Here is a 22016-nt window from a genome sequence, read left to right on the forward strand (position 1 = left end):
CCCAACAGGTAACAATGACGCAATGCGTGATGGATGAGAAATTACTCTCTCTCTCTCTCTCTCTCTCTCTCTCACTCTCTCTCTCTCTCAAATTCAAATTAAAATTCAAATTCAAAGGTGCTTTATTGGCATGACCATTATTCACAGTATTGCCAAAGCAATGTACACACAGTACATCATCTGAACATTAAATAGACAATAACACTGATGAGAATAATAATGATAATAATAATGGTAAACAAATATCAATAATAACCACGTTATTAATAAGTTAACAATAACAACAATGAAATATAAAAAGACTTGAACTAATGTAGAGTGCTGACTTTGTCAAATACAGACAGGTCTGTGTATGGGGTGTGGTTTCACACCAATAGACAGGCCGTGGCCGGATCGTTGAGCCAATTAAAAGAAAGGAGGCGGATCCCCAGCGACCTGTTATCCTAGTCATAGCCAATCATAACGGGTTGTGAAGACAAGGAATACCAAGCGCAGCGGCTAACCGGTAGGTTTGTTTTTCGAGTCTAATTATAAGACATTTAAACACACACACACATATATATATATCAATACAAATACGGCGTCTATCACTAGCTTAGTTAATATTGACATGCGAGCTTCCTTTTTTGCTAGATATTATTTTGTTACTATAGCTTGTCATACGGTATTGTTGTAGGGGCAGCCTGCCATGTGAGAAGATGCGCGATCCTATCTTTTTGTATTACCCCTGCAGCAAAGACGAGGTGTTTTCTGATTGCGTCACGCCCCAACATTTGTTGGCGCAACAAACATGTCAGTGTAGTGTATACGCAGTCTAAAGCGCCTGGCTGTGTCATCTGTGGACAGCCTCTGGCTCACAGAAACAGGCATACTGAAAATACTGAAACACTGGGCAGATCGATCTGCTAAACGCCGAGCACGCTATAGAATATCCGGAGGTATATTTGAGTGACATTAATGCTATGTTCATTTTAATTAGGGTTAGAAGCGTGGCTCATTTTAATGTGATCTCTCATTAGTCTCTTCCTCTGCGCAGATTCACCTGCTCCCTGTCCAGAGACGCGCTCGTCATGCTTCTGCGTCGTGCTGTCGGTAGCTTGAAGTTCCTTCTGCTCTCGCTGTTAATATGCTTTCTCTCAGAGCTGGTCCCGAGGACGGACGCCAGTAAGGTAAGATCAATTAGATCGGCGATTCCTGTAAAACTCAGCCATTTAATTCCTCCGGCTGCTCCAAGCACCCTCTTACGCAGGAACAGATCCAAAGGCTGCATTTAGGCAGCGTTAATATTTTGAACGGATGACATTTTGTATAACATAAATGTGCAATTGTTACTGTTCCACAGAATACGGAAATACAGTGGGAATTTAAAAATGGCAGACGTTGCTACCAGTAGTATTTTTACTGGCACTATCATATGATTCCGCTGCTGTCAGTAGCTGCGCAATACAGCTTTATATAACTACCCACTTCCCTTTCTCCAAACTTAACAATTTCTCTTTCTTCAGCCCTGATGTTAAACTACTGTCTGCAGGTTTTGTGGGATTTCTTACTGGCAGTAGAATTTTTACTGGTATTAAGAACCCCTCAAAAGGCTGCTGCCAGTAGATTGTCTTCGTTATAAAATACGTTTGGGGCTGTCAGAATCCGTTTATTATAGTACTTTTGTTTTTCCTATCTCTTGACACTAGATGGCACTGTTTCTCTCAATATTGCCTGTTAGATTTTCTTTATCGCTTATTGAGTTTCACCAGGAAGTCTCTAGTATTCATGTTTATGCTGTAAAGAACAGACGTAAGAAATAGCTTTTCTACGTTCTGTGATGTAGTTCAAGACTCAGCGGAACTGTAGACTACCTTGGGTGTGCATGGCCTGAAAAATATTTAACTATAAACGTGACTTAAAAAAAACAAATGAAAACTGGTAAAGTCCTCTCTACAGTGTTTACTGGTGAGCATGCTCCATTTAATTGCAAAAAGACCCCACCCTACCCCCCCCCAAAAAAACCTAATTTATTTTCAGAGCTTTGAAGATGTTCGCTGCAAATGCATTTGCCCTCCATACAGAAACATAAGCGGACACATCTACAACAAGAACGTCTCGCAGAAAGACTGGTAGGGGCTTGTTTGTTACTTGTAAATATCTCACTTTACAGCATCAAAGCCAGTGTTCTGTTTTGAATTCTGTACGAGCCTCGTTTATAGAGGTTCTGACTCAACACTGGAGTCCTTGGGAGAGCAGGTATACATTATTTAAAAGCTTTCTGTTCTAGAATGCTGACCTGCTGTGCTTTTAGCGCACCTTTCTGCTTACACAAGGCTGGATCATCCAGCAGCTATCAAAGGTCTGGGCAGAATCTGTTTTTTAGACGTACTAAAAGAAACTTAACAGTGTTGAAGACCCGGAGAAAGGCTTCTAGCGGAAACGTTTGTCGTTGAGTTAATTACGCTCAATCCTAAAATTCTCAGTGATGCAACATGTTTGTCCACAGCTGTAGACCTGGAGAGCCGTTGGCCGCTGGGTTCATTAGGCGCAGGTGAATGTTGTAATAGTGCCTCATGACAGAATCTCTGACCGGTCCGCTGTCTTGTGCCCTGTACAGTAACTGCCTGCACGTGGTGGAGCCCATGCCAGTCCCAGGGCACGATGTGGAGGCGTACTGCCTGCTGTGCGAATGCAAGTATGAGGAACGCAGCAGCACCACCATCAAGGTAACGGGCTGGACAGGGTTATTCATTCCCTTATGCTGAAAAGATGATGCCACGGCCCTCTCTGCAGAGCTGTGACGGCCCACTGACTGCTTCTTAAAGGGTTAAATCCGCGCACACCACACTGGACTGACTCGTTACTGACTGGTCCTCCCTTGCTTTCATTTCTGTGCCTGTAAGCGTTAGATTCTTCAACCATGAAATACAGACTCTTCAAGCTGTTTAATACCAAATGCCATTAGCTACAGTACGATATTTTCACTGCTGCTAACTGTCTGTCTGTCTGTGTGGCCCCCAGGTGACTATCATTATCTACCTGTCAGTGGTGGGCTCCCTGCTGCTCTACATGGTCTTCCTGCTGCTGGTGGATCCGCTTATCCGAAAACAGCAGTCCTACAGCCAGCCCCTGCACAACGAGGAGGAGAACGAGGTGAGGCACTTCCCCAAGGAGGGTGTGGGGGGGCTCAGACTCTCCACAGTAAGTTAGCAAGTGCTGACACCCACCGTTAATTGCGATTAAAAAAAACCCTGCTGTGGTTTTGCATCCCCGAGAATTTTAGGATCGAGACATCATATATATATATATATATAAAAACCTGATTTTTAGATCTTTTATTTAACATCGTGTAATCAAAGAAACTACAAAATGATATCGCAAAAAGTCTACCGGAAGCCGTAATAGTAGTACAGTATTTATTTTGACGCAAGGAAAGGTTCCTGCCACGCCCGGACGGGAGGGTTGTTATCTGTTTATAAATGTAACTGTCCCTCGGTTCCTCTGCATTTTTTTTTTTCTTTTGGTGGATATCTGTGCTAGAGAACCTGGGTGGTCTCTCTTAATGGGAGGAGACGGGCTCGGTGTAACTCATTATTAAATGCCGTTCTGACGGGCCGTAAATTGAAGGTAGCATGTTGAGGAAATGCGTGGGTGTACAGGGTAAGGAGGTGCGCTGTAATTTGCACTAATTACACTGCAGCGACGCTCTTAATTGAAGGATGGCGCAGGATCTCCTGAACAAGCTCTGAGTGAATGTGAAACTGACACACAGCCTGCTCTACAAGCCTGTAAAGAAAGCACTGCTTGATACACCAGGAATGAGTGGAGACGTATTTCACTGCCTTGAGAGCCACTCATCCAATTGTGGGGAAACTTGGTAAGGACATTCCTCAGCTGCAGCACTGTCCCCTGATTGGCTACAACCCTGAAAAATATATCTTGAGAACCTGCACTGTTTGAGATGCTTTCTTCTGATGTTGGGACACAAGCCTTATTTTTATAATCTTAAAAAAGTGGCAGTGTTTAGATCTGTTAGAGCCTGATCACGCATGCTTGTCAAATAAATTTCTCAATCCGTAATTCTCGGGGAAACTGCCCTGCCCATTGTGAATCAGTGCGAATTGGGCAAAAATCGCTTCAGGCCAACCAACCATGTGTTTAAAACACAATTAATATAACTTCAAACTTTTTTTTTTTTTTTTTGAGGTTTGGGTTGGTTGCAGAGGTGGTTTGATTCCAGTACATGGTGGGGTTATAAAATGTGTTGAAGACGTGTGTTCTGAGCTTTAATGACACCGCTGCCGCGGGCAGGCAATCCACTGTGGTCTGGGTCGCCCTCCTCTTTAACACCAGCTGCAGCCAATGAATCCCTTCACATTTCATTTTTTCTTTAAGTCACAATTTCTTTCATTAAGGATGGTAGGTTCCCCCGGGCTACAGCTGAGCGTGCCCTGCAAGTTTCAACTGGCATGCACACACTCATTGGCAGCTTTAATTAAGTGGTATGTTCTGTACCTGGCTGGTGAAAAAAAGCAGCTTTTCAATTCTGTTTGGTACGGCTCTTTGGTAACGTCTCAGCTACTGTGCAGTGTTGGTGACAGAAGCTTTGCAGATGGTAACCTTAAGAGCTGGAACAAAATATTAACATTTACAAATACTACTGCGAAAACATTTGAATTGGAATGCTCTTAAATAAATACTGTTCCATCAGATATATTAATGGCTGAATGCAATATCCAAGTACATCAGAATTCATTCTCAATCGGCCTCTGCTAACGCTGAGAGAAAAATCCCATTGAAATCAGAAGTGAAAAGTAAACAGAAGTGTTAGTTTTTGTTTTTTGTTCACTAGCTCTACCTGTGCTTTAGGCACTTCTCATTTCTATCACTCTTCTTTTTCTGGGCTGGTCCCCCTCCTGGGAGTAACAGAGCTCGCTGACAGCCCCTCTCCAGACTGGCTGACAGCCCTTCTCTGACGATGGCTGTTTACCGGGTCTCAGTCTGGGACAGAAGCTCTGTTTCCCCTGTCTAGCAGCTGTGCTGAGTGATGGCTGTTTGATCTCTTCAACCTCCCGTGCTGTACAGCGTTGTGGATGAGATTCTGTTGAAATGCATCAACACTGTGCTGTATATTTGAGTTATTTCATTTGCCCCGTGCTGTGGCACAGACAGAGCAACAAGTCTGGGCCAGAGCCCCCGGCTAAGGAAGCTGTGAGCAAAGACTCTGATCAGCAGCTGGTCTGCCAGTCAGTAAGGCAGGGGTGTCAATTCTTGATTGGGTATTCAGTCACTCGCAGTATCTGCACTTTGTTTTCCTCGCTGAATCAAACTGTTCAGCACAGTCCACATGGCTGCACACTTCTCAAGTTTAGTCGCAGCTCCTTGACGTTCCTGCCCGTGCTGTCTCCCAGGTGTGTGTTCTTCAGGCCTGAGGGGTTTGGATCCAGCCACTGCCTTGTTGATTTTAACACTGTTTTAATATTTGATACTCCAGTCTCCAGTCATTTCTGAGTTTCTTGTTTTCATATCTGGCTTGAGTGCTCGTGATGAGAGAAGCCAGTTGCCTCTGGTCATTCATAAAGTGTTTAACTCAAACAAGCGCGGTCTACACAGTGTTCTACTTCTGGAAGCAGGTTTGGCACACATTGTAAGACCTCACATAATACCGTGTGTGTGTGTGTGTGCTTTAATTGTTTTGTAGCTTGAAGTGTATTGTACAGTATAATTATTACCACATGTAAAACATCTTCGTCGTGCCATCTTTTTTTTATGCATTGGAAAACAAGAATGAAATGTCAGTGTTTTGTATGTGGCATGTGTTGGCGTGTGCTGCTAACCCCGTGGGTATACTTTGTGGTTAAACAGACCCTTGCCTCCTGTCCCTGGTTTCCCCCCTGCAGGATGTGCGCCCCTCCCTGGGCGCGGAGGGGCTGACCCGCTCCCGGTCGAACACGGTGCTGGAGCGCGTGGAGGGGGCTCAGCAGCGCTGGAAGAGGCAGGTGCAGGAGCAGAGAAAGACTGTCTTCGACCGACACAAGATGCTGAGCTAGAGAGCGGAACAGAACTGGAATGGAACCGGAACTGGAACCGGAACCGGAACCGGAACCGGAACGGAACGCACCCCCTGCCTCTGTCTTAACCCTCGGCAAACCCTAAAACCTCCTGTCTTCAGTGCTCTCCTCCAAGTCCAGTTTTAATACGAGGTACCCGAGTTGTTTTAGGAAATTAAAAAAGTAAGCCCTTTTGTGAATAACATCCATCTTAAATAGTTTACTGAATCAGCTGTGTTTCCTTAGCTTCAGTTAAATGCTTCATAGTTATTTCCATTTTTTGGGGTAGACTTTATTCCTACACGTCAATATCAAACACACCTTTTAACTTTCAAGTGAAGCTGGTTTGATTTATTTATGTATTTCCCCCACCACTGACTCTATTACAGTTATCATAAATGGTTTTTAAATAATGCTTTGGTAGTTAATGGATGTAAACCTGGCTGCATTGAGATGTTGGGGGGCACGATTATGGCACTGAGTTCATTTTGTAATGCTTCTGGCTTTATAATGTATTGTGGATACTACAATAAACGCTGTGTGTATTTGAAAGACTGAGGCATTTTTGTAGAATTTCTGTAAAATCTAAGAACTAAGAAATACATTCTGTGTTCCGTTGTCTGAAGTAGGTAAGCCTTTTTGATCTATTATTATTATTATTATTATTATTATTATTATTATTATTTTAATTAACAGTTCACTTGATCTTAACAGTATCAGATCTAATTAACTCCAGCGTTTTAAACATTAAAGACAGGAACCAAAAGACAAAAATCTACCAAAGAGTAGAGATGTGTGTTTTCACATAGTCCGCTTCTTTCAATGGTTTAACTACGAGGGTATTCAGATCACTCGTACAGACCAGCGTGTGTTCTTTACTAATCAGGGTCCTCCCTGCCTCACACTACACCTGGAAACAGCTGCTACTGGCTGTTGTATCGCTGGTTATTTTTGTGTATAAAATGCAGCTTCTTCTGTTTTCAGTGTGTGTGTCGAAGTGGAAGCTTCCTTCAGACGTAACGGAGATGAAAGCAGGCTGCGGGTTGAAAGCTCGGCAGCAGCGAGTCCCAGCCTGTCCGGTACTGTTCTGGAAATAAATTCTTGTTTATGGTGCTGCTGGTAATTACAGGTCACCGCGGGCCTGTCAGACTGCGTAATCGTCTCTTTAAAGATGGGATTACAGCGGGTAACAGCATCGCTCTGAAGTCTCGGGTATCGGGGGCTGTTTTGAAGATATTTGCTGCTTGTCTATTTCAGGGCACTCGGAAGGATGGTTGGTTTGTGCAGGTGAAGCTGTGTGGTCCCAGATTTCAAATCAATTAAATTGAATTTCACATTATTGATACGATTTCTGTTGAACTGGTATTGAAATAATAATAATAACAATAATAATAATAATAATAATAATAATAATAATAATTATTATTATTATTAATATTATTATTAGCCTGCATTTTTATTTTTTTATTTAAAAAAAAGGACAGCATCGTATTAAATTGATTATCAAAAACTGTAATAGTTTAAAAGCCCTGTTAAAATAACTAGGAAAACTTTTCTTCAAGACATGTAGAAAAAAACAGCTAGCTTTTTTAAACATGACCTGCGCGTCAGCTTTGTAAATATCTACACAAATCAGCATGCAGTTCGAAGAGCGTTTTAAAAATGATTGGAGCGTTCTTCAGCTTTGTGTTTCTATTCAGAAACTATAGAAATACGGTTCATTTATTAAAAATAACAATTAAAAAACATAAACCGATGATCTGAGGTGCAGTGAAACGAAGGAGCAGGTTTCAGAGTCGTGCTGCAGTCTCCTCTAGAAGACGGCTCTTAGGTTAATACAAAGCACTTCTAAGATGTGGGGAGGGGGTGGCGGGAGGGCTGTGAAACTGTTTTCAGTGCTTTTATCTCTGCAAGAGATCTTCAGTGGTCTCCTCTCATCAATGCAGACTGCAAACCCCAGCTGTCCTTTGCAAAACAAGCCCAGCTTCCCCGCCTCCTCCTCCTCCTCCTTCTCTGTCTTTTAAACATGAAGTCTCGTAATCCCTACTTCGCTTGTGCATGCAGCTTTAACAACGTGCTTTACCAATGGGAGTGGAGCACACTTCCGTTTATCTGAGCTCATCCTGTGTGATAATTCCAGTGCGATTTCCTCTCCCGTTTCGATACAGAATGTGGAATTAGTGGCTGTCGCATCTCTGTTTCCTCCCACAGCCGGACAGCCACAGAAGGGCACAATATGTATCAAGATTTTACTACCAGTTAGGTTTTCTGTAGAAGCACTGACTGCTTCGGTTTGTGTTCACCAGTCCACTCTCGGCCTTGACCACTACCTGGCACTGGGGTCTATTTTAATGATCTAGACCATGACAGACCTTAATACCACCGGTCTGTAAACTCAGGACTTCTCGGTCCCTGACCACCTTTCAGCGCCTCCTCAAGACACACCTGTTCAGACAGCATCTGTAAACCTCACAGCTCTCCACTATGCTGGACTAGACGGCACCCAGTTGTACCAGTACTTGCATCAGCTTGTGCTTGCACTGAACTGCTCTGCACTTTGCTGTATTCAACTACTGCTCTCAATCACAATTCGATTTTCTGTATCTTGTGTTTGATTTTACTCTTAAAGGTAACCGTACGCACGTTTTCTGTAATTGCTCTTATTTGAAATCGTTCTTATTAATTTGTTATACTAACTACTTGCCCTTAATGGAATTTACTTTTATATCCAAACATTTTTAAGTTTAACTGCTCCGTTGTAATCGCTCTCCAACGTAATTATTTACTGTATTTTTAAATTTCTCTTACTTTGCTCTTATTGTATTCTATAACTGCTATTATCTGTAATGTGATACTTCCTAAGAACTATAAGTCACCCTGGATAAGGGCGTCTGCTAAGAAACAAATAATAATTATTATTATTATTATTAATCTTGGCAGCCTATGTATCTATGTATGCATGTTCAGTGCAGCAGGTACATATTCACCAGTCCCTACCCAGGTGTGTCTCCTCCTTCCTCGCTGTTCCTCTACCTGTTTTGAACCCCCCTCCCCGGGGCGTGCCTCTCTTTGAAGCTGGATCAGGTAAGCACCTAGACTGAGATCTGACAGGGAAGGAAACCTCAAACCGGCAGCAGGAGAGATGCTGTCTGCAGAGCTGTGAGGAGCCTGGACTGGGACTGGCAGACACACAGGATAGCAAAGGGCTGCGGACTCGCTCGCTCGCTCACCTCACATGCGCTGCACACAACACTGTGACTAATAAGGAGTGGATGCATCTACAGCTGACTGCACCCTGAGCACAACCCAACCGAATCAACACAGCTAAGAAACTGAAGGTAAGGATGGCATTATTATTATTATTATTATTATTATTATTACTGCTACTAGTCCTTTTTATCATGCATGGCTATTTTTATAGTTCAATATTTTATTTCACCAATTAAAGCATTCATTTAGCATTCTTTTTTATTTCTGTATTCAGAATGGATTAGGAGTAGACTCTTTTTGCATTACAATTTGCTGGGGGGGTCAAGATAACACGATTCAATATGCACTTCAGCTTCAGAAAATGTCAAAAGAATCTACTGTAACTGCAACTTGGTATATAATTAAACTGCAGAATAATCCATACGAATCCAGAGAAGTGAAAACAGAACTTCCGAGCATTGCAAAATAATTACTAATGCGTGCAAAGGACTAGATGTTTTGTGTGTGCCGTCCGCTTGTCAGCAAAGAAAACCTTTGATTTGATGAGTTCTTAATGCAAGCGCAGTGTAGTTAAACTGCAGATCCAGTGCATTGCAGTGCATGCTCCAGTTAACTTCCAGTGAGGTAACACCACACTGCTCCAGTTAATATTCCAAGATCTCAAAATCCCACAGGTCCTCAAATGAGTCCTCTGTGATCCTCTCTTTACAATCTGCTTCACAGATCAAGTGTGGACAGATCATAGCAACAGACACGGCCTTCCAAAATGCTTCTCCGCGATCAGCATAGGGATGTGTATTGATTTTAAGATGCATAGGCTACGGCACAGGCGATACTGTGCCGTAGCCTATGCAGAGAGAGGGAGGGAGTGTTTGTGCTGTGATTTGGTTCTTGGCAGTGAAGGTGAATGCCCAGCCTATGAGTGTTGGTTCTGTTTTGTTTGAGCCTTTCATTTTGGAGTTCGTGGCGTGTTTTGTTTGTTCCTGTTTTTGTGTTTTGTTAAATAAAGGTGTGCATTAACCTGCAGCTCTCTGTCTCTGGGTCTCTCTCTCTCTCTCTCTCTCTCTCTCTCTCTCTCTCTCTCTGCTGCAGGTTACAGCCCGGGCCGTGACGCTGCCCTGTCACACGTGGAGTCAGAAGTGAGAAGTACCCAGAACAAAAAAAAAACATACAGGAACAAACAAAACACGGTACGAACGACGAAAAAAAAGAACAAAACCGGCTGTCAGTATCCTGTTGTGAAATCACAGACAACTACAGTGAAGCATGGTAGACATGCTTCACTGTGTGGAGTAGTGGTTAGGGTTCTGGACTCTTGACTGGAGGGTCGTGGGTTCAATCCCTGGTCGGGGAAACTGCTGTTGTACCCTTGAGCAAGGTACTTTACCTAGATTGCTCCAGTAAAAACCCAACTGTATAAATGTGTAATTGTATGTAAAAATAATGTGATATCTTGTAACAATTGTAAGTCGCCCTGGATAAGGGCGTCTGCTAAGAAATAAATAATAAAATAATAATAATTTATATAAGCAAACTGCAAAACATTTGTGTTAAATATATTGTATAGTTTTAAAGGGGAGAGCAAGCAGGTGGTGCACACATGTGATGAAACGGATAGAAGCGAGACATCCACAGACATCCACAGACAAGGTTACGCTGTTGTAACTGTTGAGATTTACAAGGCATTAAACAGGTCTAAATACGTACACTTCCCCTTTAATATGATTAAGAAGCGGAGATACGATCTTCTGTTGTTTTTGGCATTCTCTCCGCACTCTTATTAGCAGACTTGAAACTTGGTTAGAGGGCTCGGGTGCAAGCCAGGGGAATTCCTGTGATTTCCACAAAGCTGTCAGTCGCAGGGCAGAAAAAAATAGTACAATTAAAATATATAGCTTCTTTAATAACCCTGTTAAAATTGCTTCGATTTTCGAAATATTATGTTGAAAGGCGTTACAGTATTTTTTAAAGTGTATTTAAAAATGTCTATACTGTGAAAAAAGACATGCTATCTTGCCTGTCTTGACTGAAACGTGCATGCGCCTGGGAGATGCATCTTTTATAAATTACAGAACGCATGTCGGGGGATCCATCTGCTGGATTCATTTGAAAGGTGGTGTGCCGGGGTAACGCATTTAGCCAGCAGGAAGGTGAAATTCTTCTGTTATAAAACAGTACGGGTAATTTAAAACTGTATTATTTGTGAAGACTGTTTCAAGATCGCTACCCTCTTTCATCACAGCTCGGTGCCTTTTGTAATAATAAACAATACAAAACGTTTCTCCTGTGTTTTCTTTTCACAGAGCCAGCATACACTTTATTTGAAGTCAAGGAGGTGCTGAAATCCTGCTTAACCACCTACAGCTATTTGTAATTCTAATTAAAAATGATCGCTGTGGTGTGACGGGAGGAAATAATATAGATATTGTATATCAGTGGACATACCTGTATAAAAAAGAAAAAACACTAAGCGGTATATCAGTCCAGTGAATCTCTTTGGTTGCCAGTGAGGATGAACAGTGGCTTCTCGCGCAGACCCACCGTGGTCCCTGGGAGCTGTGTGCAGTACGGGATAGCACCCTCTGGTGGTCACATCCAATCACACCACCACCCGCACCCACACCGCCCTCCTGGGGGGCACGGGGACCCCCTGGCGCACGTGCCCTTCTTGCTGTACCCCGCTAACGTCGACCCCGGCTACTACGACACGTCCTACGGGGGCGCCCTGTTTCCCTACGTCCCTTTCCACGGGCGCCTCGGGGTGTACGACTGCCCGTTCGAGCCCGCTTTCATCCTGAAGCGCAACGAGCGGGAGCGCCAGCGGGTGAGGTGCGTGAACGAGGGCTACGCCCGCCTGAGGGACCACCTGCCTGGCACCGCGTCTGAGAAACGGCTCAGCAAAGTGGAGACGCTACGAGCAGCCATCCAGTACATCAAGTACTTACAGGAGCTGATCAGCAGGATGCCAACCAGGGGCTCGGGAGGGGAGCCCGAGGCAGAGGAGAGAAACAACAAGGCTTCCAAAAATACCAGTTCAGCAGAGCCCCTCCCCAACAGCGACGGGGAATCGCAGAATCTGTCATCCGCCTCTTCATCCCCCTACTGCCAGTCAGAGGAGCCGATGAGCTAGGAGACTCTGGGCTCCATGCTGTACGATATTTTATACAGGCAGACCACACATGACAGGACACCGACGCCTAGTTACGCTTGCTTCAGCACTGCTGGTCTCTTCCAGCGCAGCGGAACAGGGTAAATCATCTCTCTGTGAGCCAGCCAACACTGTAGTGGACCCGGGTTCAAATTAAACCAGGGACACCTGTTTGAAAAGAGTTACGGGGGTGTCTCGGTCTCCAGGGATCATTTCAGTCTCGACTAGAGGAGGTTCTGGGATCAGTCGGCTGCTAGGAATTGGGGGAGGCTAGAGGCTTGAACTGAGGCCCCTCGTTCAGAACAGTAAAACCCCCTGCTGAAATCCACCTCTCGTAAGAAAACTAATGTTATCACTGGTAATTAGCTAAAATACTCCTTTTAAATAAACCGTGAGCCTTTTTTTACAAGAATTGTGACTTCAGTCTCCACTGGTCCATCAGTTGGCTTTGCATCCTAGCTAAGGTATGTGTGTTAGCTGACACAAAGTCCACTGTAATGCTATTTACCCCCAAACATGGGGTCTGCATCTTAGCAGATCTGATTCATACCAGCTTTATATAAAACCAGCCCTTTCTCTATAGACTTTCAAACCATGTACTTCCCATGACTAAATCTGTGTGTGTGAGTTTTATCATGTCTGCCACAATAGTTTGTGGTTCTTTTTTTATATATTTGAAAACACTGTGTATATTGCTGCTGGTGCAAAATATTTAATTTAATTTCATCTTTGTTTAATTATTGAATTTACATGCTTCTTTTGCACTTTACTCAAACTTAGGTATTTCTTTTTGTATGTGTAGAACTGTCCTAGAAATTAAGAAGCAAGGCAGTGCCTTCTGTTGCAAAGCAATTTCTAATAAAACGTATTTAAAAACAAAAGCTGTGTGGTTGCCTTGTGGTAATGTCCTATCAGGAAAGGCTAAACAGTATGTGCCCGAGACATGACGCTCCACTTACATGCGCTGCCTCTGTTCTCCACCAGAGGGGGCTCAAGTAACATGACAGTCACCACCTGTACAGAGAGACGTAATTTACTGAGAGCAGAAAATCATATTTTTAGTACAAAACTAAACCTGGTCCTGGGCGTGGTCAACCTCCAGCAATTATTGGGACTGTTGAATTATTGCAGATATGTACACTAAATATACCCTACCATTGATAATCACCACCTCATAAAACATATATGCAAAACTGTATTCAAAATCCCAACTTTTATCCATTTACTATCATTACATTGAGTTTCAGTGGGAACCCCGATGTTAACACAGCAGTAAGGGGCTCAGTAAGTAGGTTTAATGTCTTTGGTGTCAGAAGCCTCTCTAGTTCAGCCCTGAGTTTCAGAAACCCCCGTTAGGTAGATTACTGAAATGAACAGGAGCCAGGAATGAGTCCCTGAGTAAAGTGATTGCACTCACCCCAGCGTGAGTAAGTCTCGCCTCCACAGGAGCTGTTCAGAACGCAGCTGCTATATAAGAGAGGGACAGTTCATTCGGGAGGTCATCGCTGCGGTTCCTGGCAAGGCTCCTGATCATAATATACTCCAGGGTAGTTCTGAAAGTGGCTGTAGGCAGGACTACAGAGAGTTTCTGTGTCTGACGTGAAGGACAGGGTCATTTCAGTACCTGGCAAGGCTATTTTTTTTAATGCAGGAGTGGTTTACATTGGAGTTTGTTTGGGCTCCAGTTCATTTCATCCACATGCCAGGGAAGGAGAGTCATAAATAGCGACAGTGACACACACTCCTGACTGGGGATTTAAAGGGGCCCTGTCTCTTTCTGTCAGGTTAGAGTACAAGCAAGACAGGCTTGCCAAGCGTCAGCTCCAGAGTTTCACAACCGGAAGAAACAACTCAGATTGCAGGGCTGGATTCACCAAGGGCTTTAGACTAAAGTGCAATACGCACCATTTTTTTGTGGTAAAAAAACTTTAAATGCTACATGACTAGCAACAAACAGCGTAGGCACACTTTTGAGCTTTTCCATTCAAACTTATGAGCTGTGCAAACTTTGAACCCGAGCTAGTCAGGGCCAGTGCGTTCCCATATCAGGGCCACAGTCCACTCATCCTGCCCCCCTCCCCAATCACGCTGCACACCTCTCACCTTTCTGTTACACTCTCTCACTCACTCACTCCCTTCATCTATCCCTCCCCCTATCTCTAGCTTTGTATGTCTTTTGTTCGATTCCTCTGTGACTGACTGGCTCCCATTCCCTCTCTCTCTCTCTCTCTCTCTCTCTCTCTCTCTCTCTCTCTCTCTCTCTCTCTCTCTCTCTCTCTCTCTCTCTCTCTCTCTCTCTCTCAGAAGGGTGTTTGGTGGTTGGGAGTTGCCAGGACGAGCGACAGCTGCAGTCCTTTTCGTTTTTTCCTGCTGTATCAGGATCCTGGACTCAGCCCCTCTGCGCCTCCCTCGCTCCTCTTCTCTCCTCTCCACTCTGCTGTGTGTGTGTGTGTGTGTGTCTAAATTTAAACCATGCGCCCAGTGCACTGGCTACTGCTCCAGCTCTTACTGTTCTGGTGTTGTTTTACCCTCTGAGAAACCAGCTCAGCAGAAAGGTTCTCCACTAGACCTTGCTTCTGAGAGGGACAGCAGGAGTAGGAGTAAGGGAGAGAGGAGCTTCTCATCCTCGGAGGCACAGGGAAGGAAAGAAGAGCAACACGGGAAAGGGTGTTGTGGGGGAAACAAGGGTTTGAATTTTGGATATATACATATATATGGGATAGCCAGCATGGAGCCCAACGCCACGGTCGCTGCCCAAGACATGGACACCCTTCAGAGGAAGAAACTGAAAGAAAAACTGAAAAAACAAGCATGCGCTGGGAACCCCAGGCCAGCCAGGGCCCTGTGCTGCCTCAACCTGCGCAACCCCTTCAGGAAAGCATGCATCAGCATCGTGGAGTGGAAGTATCCTACTGAGCCTTTCAACAAACCCCTACTATCTGGAAGGAAGATTTCTGGAGATTGGTCAAAATGCTGGTCTTCCATTATTATTATTATTATTATTATTATTATTATTATTATTATTATTATTATTATTATTATTATTATTATTATTATTATTAAGAGGGAAAGAATGGTTTTGAAAGCAAGAATGGTCCTGATTGTATTTTTTTTATTGATTTATTTATTAATGGCTATATATCATTACTAAAGTTAGTTAGCTAGTTTAGTTGGGCATGTCGGAGTGCCATGTTATCAAACACATCTCTGGAGATGTGACAGTCCGTGCAGTCCGTGGTGTTTAAAAGTTTGTGTGCAGTTATGAAAGGAAACCGAATAAGGGAGCAATCGCTGTCTTAGAAAACCTCAACGGTGCTGAGAGAAGTTGTGCGTGTTTTTATAAATTTAAACGCGAGAATGGAGGGGATATTCTGGGGCGCAGCAGCTGTCGCTTTGTGTCACGTTCTAAATCAAGGCTCTGAACTCAACAGACAGGGGAATGTTAGGCGCTGCTGTGCCACCATGTGGTCAAAACGGGTAGTACGGCTGTAGAAATCTCAGGTATTACCAAGAAAACATACATTGTGAAAAAGGTGTGGATAGTGACATTTTGCTGTACGGCAAAGTTTACAGGATAACGTTTAAAACGTCTTACAATACTGCAATAAACCCTACTGGATCATTGTATTCATTAATTCACAAAAGCTTATATAATCATATACTAATTGCTAGTGAAAGCATGCTGCTCGCGGCATCACATCGGTGAACAATGCATTGTGGGAAGTGTAGTTCAGTACTGTCTGAGTCAGGTGCGGTGTGCGTTGAATTATTCCCCGTGCGGTTATTATATATTTTATATAAATAAAGCGCACTCCTGCAAGATGCCCCACGCAGGGGTTGGATTTTGAGCTTCTTCGTGTTATAACTGTGACTCTATTTGCTGTGGCTGGTTTAAATTTGAATAGCATTATACTGGGTGTAAGGGTTTCATCTGAAGTTAGGACTAAGATTATTACTCGCCAATATGAATGAAAAGATGTTCTGAGTTTCTAAACAGAAGTCTGAAGTACAATAGTGTAACAGCTGGTTAGAGGCAGTTTGTTTTTCCTTTTACATAAAAAAATGCAGCTATGGGGTAAATGCTTTGTGAATAAACCCTCTTATGTTGTTTTAGAAACTCCAGTTCTGAATTATCATAGCTCCTGATGGAGACCGGTTCAACTGAACTCCAGTTTAGTGCTCACTGGAACTGGAATAGTCAGCTGATCGTAAATCACACGCAAGTATATATGTGAATGAAAGCTCCTCTGTATAACCTGCTGCTTTAAGAGAGGCTGTGCTTGTGGTTTTGCTGTTGCTGTTTCACCTGTTTCAAGTTTTCCTTCACCTGCACTGCCAGACCCTTTGAGATTATTATCTTACTGACCATCTTTGCCAACTGTGTGGCCCTCGCCGTCTTCCTGCCAATGCCAGAGGATGACACGAACAACGGCAACGCCAGCCTGGTGAGTCCCGAGCCCTGTGCGTGCGTGCGTGAGTGCGTGCGTGTGCGTGCGTGCGTGTCTGTGTGTGTGTGATGGGCCGACTGGCCTTTTCTCGCTCCCAAACCTTTCTTATGAAGACAGACTAAAGGTCTGTCTTCTGGTGTCACGCCAGGATGAAATGAACGCTTGTTATGACACCTTCATAAGCGGTACAAAGTCAAGCTCATTTTATTCAGGCGAGTTTTCTGGTTAAGAACTTGCTTGTGGATGGTTTGCAGATGGCTGAGCCGATTTTTCTTCAGGGCAGTGCCCTGTGATTATTATCCCAGTTGTATTTCAGTTTAGCAGTTTATTGTATAGTTGTCTTTCCTCATGTGTTCTTGCCAGTCTCAGGTCACACTTTCTATTTTATTCATTATTACTCAGTCAGAGGAGTTTATTTTATCCTCCCAATGGCATTTTCTGAAACTCTGCTCCCACTGTCTGTGTTAGCTCGCTGGTGCTTAGCTGGTGCCTGTAGCTCTGTGAAATCTCACCGCTGTTTAGAGAATCAGACTCAGCCCGTGTCTCTGTGGTGGAATGAACCCTGAACCAGTCTAAATACTTTCATCCCCTCTCTGGCCAACAGACAGCTGCTGAGCCCCAGCCGTCGCAGATCTTACTCCAGGCTTCAATGTGCAGCGAAAGCTAATGAGGGAATTCGATATTCAAAGGCAATGCAAACAGAGGCAACACAACGCAGCGCACCTTATTATAATACAGAGTGGAGGTTCTGAACACAACGCAGCGCACCTTATTATAATACAGAGTGGAGGTTATGAACACAACGCAGCGCACCTTATTATAATACAGAGTGGAGGTTATGAACACAACGCAGCGCACCTTATTATAATACAGAGTGGAGGTTATGAACACAACGCAGCGCACCTTATTATAATACAGAGTGGAGGTTATGAACACAACGCAGCGCACCTTATTATAATACAGAGTGGAGGTTATGAACACAACGCAGCGCACCTTATTATAATACAGAGTGGAGGTTATGAACACAACGCAGCGCACCTTATTATAATACAGAGTGGAGGTTATGAACACAACGCAGCGCACCTTATTATAATACAGAGTGGAGGTTATGAACACAACGCAGCGCACCTTATTATAATACAGAGTGGAGGTTATGAACACAACGCAGCGCACCTTATTATAATACAGAGTGGAGGTTATGAACACAACGCAGCACACCTTATTATAATACAGAGTGGAGGTTATGAACACAACGCAGCGCACCTTATTATAATACAGAGTGGAGGTTATGAACACAACGCAGCGCACCTTATTATAATACACAGTTGTAGTTGCCAGCCATAGACATCTGTAGATCAGCCAGTGTCTTTATATCAGCAAGCACCATCGCCATCTAGTGCACAGCACTGTACTGCCAGCAAAGCTAAAGCAAGTCTGTTTCCAAAGTGGCACAGGCTCGTTCTGCCTTTGTTTCAAATCCCCTGTGTTGCCATTGCTGGTCTTGCTGCGGACTGCGAATGCTTCTGCTGGGGTTTCAGGGTAATACCCTGGGATTACAATGGCAAACTATTCCTGTACAAATAACTGAAGCTCTTGAAATGAGCATGCCTGCCTGGCGTGGACAGTCTATCTGACCACAGCCATTAACACTCCTATTATAAATAAGGGAGCTCATGGATAAAACAGTTGACTTAGCTAAAGCAGCCCAGCTCCTGAGCTTGTGCCATCAGGAATGAGTTCCTAGCGATGAGGTATTGCATGGGGCACTGCAGCACAATTACCAGCCATGTGAACAGGATAGCTGCCTTCTGGACATGGAGTTTATTGTGATCCCTTTCTCACAGCCATTGCAGGAGCTGTAAAGGGAGTCATTCATGTCACCCTGTCACCGTGGAGCCCAGGTGACCCAGAGGAACGGGTGCACTTGCCTCACTGTGTTCTAATGCGTTTCGATTTAGTTACACAGAGCTTTCAAATGAATGCAGCTGCTTAGTGCGTGATGTCACCCTAAAACAGAGCTGAGCAGAGCACTAATCGAAATAAAATGGGTTCTTAACCAAACGCTTCCCCAGTCTACAACTCTGGTGGAAATCCTCAAGCCACATTCGTTACTTGTGTTTTAAAAAGTTGTTAACAGCTGAGACGTATCCCCTAATCATTGCCTAGTTTGTGATTCACTTCCCCGGATGGAGTCTCTGGATGCTGGCTGAGCTGAGCTCTTCTCTACACCTCCCAGCCCCCCTCTGCTCTGTGCTGGCCTTATGATCCAATCCCTTGAGCCAAGGTGTGACAGTTGTTTCATTAAATATCTTTATAATGTCCGCGGTACTTTATAAAGCGAAACGAAGTGCCCCTTCATAGGGGTGTCCAGTGGTATACTGTGGTAAAAGCACAGAAAAGTGCAGTAAAAGACCCAGGAGTGGAATTTTAATGCAGTTTAACCAGAATGAGAACACAGTGTCTCATTTCGTAGGGGGTCCTGGGAAATTCCGTTTTGATAATCGGGGCGTGGCCTTGAGTGTCCGACTCTGTTTTGGGTAGGAGGCCCATCCCAAACAAGGCCAGGACGGCCCTGCAGAGCCCCACGGGTGTGCCTCCCTGCAGTGAGCTCAGCATTCCCCACATAGCAGCCTCGCTGCCTCCTGCAGACCAGCTGAAACCCAACCTCCGCCGGGCCGGGCTGTGCGCGGCCAAAGAGAACGAGGTCACTGCACAGAACGAGGCTGGCTCCGCTCTGAAGAAGCCGTCCTATAATCACATGTCAAACTCCACTCCAAGACGCTGGTTTGCTATTCTAAAAAGCCTTTGTTCCAGATTGCATCAATCAATGCATTCAAAAGCTTTGCAATGCCTTTCTGGCGAGGTCAGATATGCAATTGGCATGTCTTGTGAGGTGTCTTTGCTCATTCAGATATTTAGCATATTTTTACAGCAGAGATGATTATCGAAATGGGCAATACAATCCCCACCCCTAGTCATTTGCTGTTGCCATAATTTGTGCCGGTACTGTGTGTATATATATATATATATATATATATATATATATATATATATATATATATATATATATATATATATATATATATATATATGTACTGTATATATATATATATGTACTGTATATATAAAGTAAGGTATATTTGGAAGATGTCTGCACAACATGTTTCTCATTGTCGGCTGTTACTTACACTAGAGCAGTTCAACGAACAGTCCTCCGTTTACACAGCGAGTCAAAAGGGAGACCAAAAATGGTATTGTTTGAAGTGCAGTGCATCCTTGCAGGCTGTGCCAGCGCGCTTTCAGCAGGGCTCCGTGCACAAAAATGTACTGGAATGACGAGAAAAAGACAGAGAATCTAAATATTGGTTTAGCTGGCAGGCACACGGCCGCAGTCTCCCGCTCTCTAGAATCTGTTTTATGTAACAAAGAAGGAAGTTACTGATCTTATACCCTTGCATAAACACCCCAATCCCTGCCCCATAACATCCTGAACCATAGAGATTAATAGACCTTACCAGTATGCATTGAGAAGCTTGTCATGCTTTCACCTCGTACACTAAGACTTTGCTGTACTTTCTTCTGCTATGTTTTCAATAGGCTTTCCTACACCTTGCTTAGTTCTGGAGTGGCAATGGCCCGCCACTCAGTTGCAGAGCTTTCCTTGTATTTTACACTTCAGTGCAGGTACCTCAAAGGCTACGCTATAGAGGAGAAGTTGCTGCTTCTGCCTCTTACTCATGTGCTGTAGTCTGGACTGGGTGCTGTCAGCCTATCTGAAACTACTACAAATCTACCAGGAGGAGACAGATCCTGAATTGAGATGTAGAAGGTGTCTTTTGTTTCTGCCGTGATTCTTTTTTGAGGGTTTTGCCTCAAGTAAAAAGGTCAGCTGATTCCGTGAATTCACATCCCATTGCCCCACGTGCTCCAGGCTACCTGTTTCTGCCTCACTGTTAACTGTTGAATTCCCACCACAGGAAAAAGTGGAATACATCTTTCTGATTGTCTTCACCATTGAAGCGTTTCTGAAGATCGTAGCCTACGGGTTTCTGTTCCACCCGGACGCCTACCTGCGGAACTGCTGGAACATCCTGGACTTTATCATCGTGTTTGTCGGGTAAGAGCCCAGGGAGGGAGCATCCCGTGAAGCCAGCGGCTGTGCCTTTGAGGTGAGGTTGTGCTCAGTGGAGAGCCCTTCAGCTGCATGTGTACCGATGCTGCGCCCCTCTCTCCCCTCCTGGCAGGCTGTTCACGGTGGCTCTGGAGACGATCAACCTCATCGACGGCGTCGAGACCCCTGTGGGGGGGAAGGGGGCCGGCTTCGACGTCAAGGCCCTGCGAGCGTTCAGAGTCCTGCGGCCGCTGCGCCTCGTCTCGGGGGTGCCCAGTAAGACTAGTACTGGGATTGCTGGGAGGGGAGGGGAGGGGGCGTGATTATGACTGTGCAGCACGTGTCTCTCTAAAGGTTCTTAAAATACTGAAAATTCTTCATATGCTATTGACCTTTTTAATGATTTCTTTTTTATATTTGTGTTATTCCCTATTGCCGTCTGTCATCTAAATTCAGTGATGCCGTGGAGTTCTTTTGCTTCGTCATTGATTTGATTTCAGAGAGTCACGTGAGGCTCTGACCCTGCCATTATAGATCTGTACCATGGATTACAGCCGGGTCTAGTTTCTAGTTGAATCATGGGGTGATACATTTAGATGGGATGGTTGTCATGAATCGCGCTGCCGTGTTGTAAGCGGCCATCATTCCTCTCCAGGCCTGCAGGTGGTGCTCAACGCCATCATCAAAGCCATGGTCCCTCTGCTGCACATTGCCCTGCTGGTCCTCTTCATGATTATCATCTACGCCATCATCGGCTTGGAGCTCTTCAAGTGCAAGATGCACAGGACCTGCTTCTACAGCGGCACAGGTCAGTAAACAGGGGATAGGGACTGGACCGGACTGGACTGCATTGACTCTACTGCACTGCTATTGCACACACAGCATATGTATTCCTAGAGACTGTACAGCACCAGATGTGATGCTACTCTCAGTAGGGCCAGTAAATGCAGGGGCGTCTGCTGGTATTGTGGGACAGGAGAACGCTGAAACAGGTAGGTAAACTGGGCAAAGCTGCTGCACACAGGGGCCGTTGCGCAGGGCATGCATGTTGTGAAGGCCCCCCCCCC

General features: G+C 44.5%; 3 protein-coding genes across 8 annotated transcripts in view; all 3 read left to right on the forward strand.

Annotated features, from left to right (window-relative positions):
* The first annotated feature begins 428 nt into the window (after window positions 1-428).
* Window positions 429-6588, forward strand: LOC117394913 (proton-transporting V-type ATPase complex assembly regulator TMEM9-like). 4 transcript variants are annotated; one of them, XM_059004938.1, is made up of 6 exons: window positions 429-505; window positions 1037-1169; window positions 2020-2111; window positions 2600-2708; window positions 3004-3135; window positions 5883-6588. In XM_059004938.1, the coding sequence occupies exons 2-6, from the start codon at window positions 1071-1073 to the stop codon at window positions 6030-6032; spliced, it is 582 nt and encodes a 193-aa protein (XP_058860921.1). In that variant the 5' UTR covers window positions 429-505; window positions 1037-1070; the 3' UTR covers window positions 6033-6588. The 4 variants fall into 4 exon arrangements, with proteins under 4 accessions (XP_058860921.1, XP_034767089.2, XP_058860920.1 ...); XM_034911198.2 differs by having other exon boundaries at window positions 448-505; window positions 1020-1169; XM_059004937.1 differs by lacking the exon at window positions 429-505 and adding an exon at window positions 620-938.
* A 141-nt stretch (window positions 6589-6729) lies between these two features.
* LOC131702773 (achaete-scute homolog 5-like) lies at window positions 6730-13276 on the forward strand. The gene is made up of 3 exons (XM_059004934.1): window positions 6730-9370; window positions 10335-10432; window positions 11546-13276. Exon 3 carries the CDS (start codon window positions 11755-11757, stop codon window positions 12370-12372), a length of 618 nt encoding a protein of 205 aa, XP_058860917.1. The 5' UTR covers window positions 6730-9370; window positions 10335-10432; window positions 11546-11754; the 3' UTR covers window positions 12373-13276.
* A 1443-nt stretch (window positions 13277-14719) lies between these two features.
* Window positions 14720-22016, forward strand: part of LOC117430530 (voltage-dependent L-type calcium channel subunit alpha-1S) — a 30299-nt gene continuing 23002 nt past the window's right edge. For all 3 annotated transcript variants that reach the window (XM_059004744.1, XM_059004746.1, XM_059004745.1), the window contains exons 1-5: window positions 14720-15294; window positions 16730-16835; window positions 20816-20955; window positions 21083-21225; window positions 21605-21757. In XM_059004744.1, the coding sequence (XP_058860727.1) occupies window positions 15119-15294; window positions 16730-16835; window positions 20816-20955; window positions 21083-21225; window positions 21605-21757 (718 nt within the window). In that variant the 5' untranslated portion in view covers window positions 14720-15118. The remainder of the gene's footprint in view (window positions 15295-16729; window positions 16836-20815; window positions 20956-21082; window positions 21226-21604; window positions 21758-22016) is intronic.

The sequence above is a fragment of the Acipenser ruthenus genome, chromosome 30 (genome assembly GCF_902713425.1).
Source record: "Acipenser ruthenus chromosome 30, fAciRut3.2 maternal haplotype, whole genome shotgun sequence".
Classification (NCBI taxonomy): domain Eukaryota; kingdom Metazoa; phylum Chordata; class Actinopteri; order Acipenseriformes; family Acipenseridae; genus Acipenser; species Acipenser ruthenus.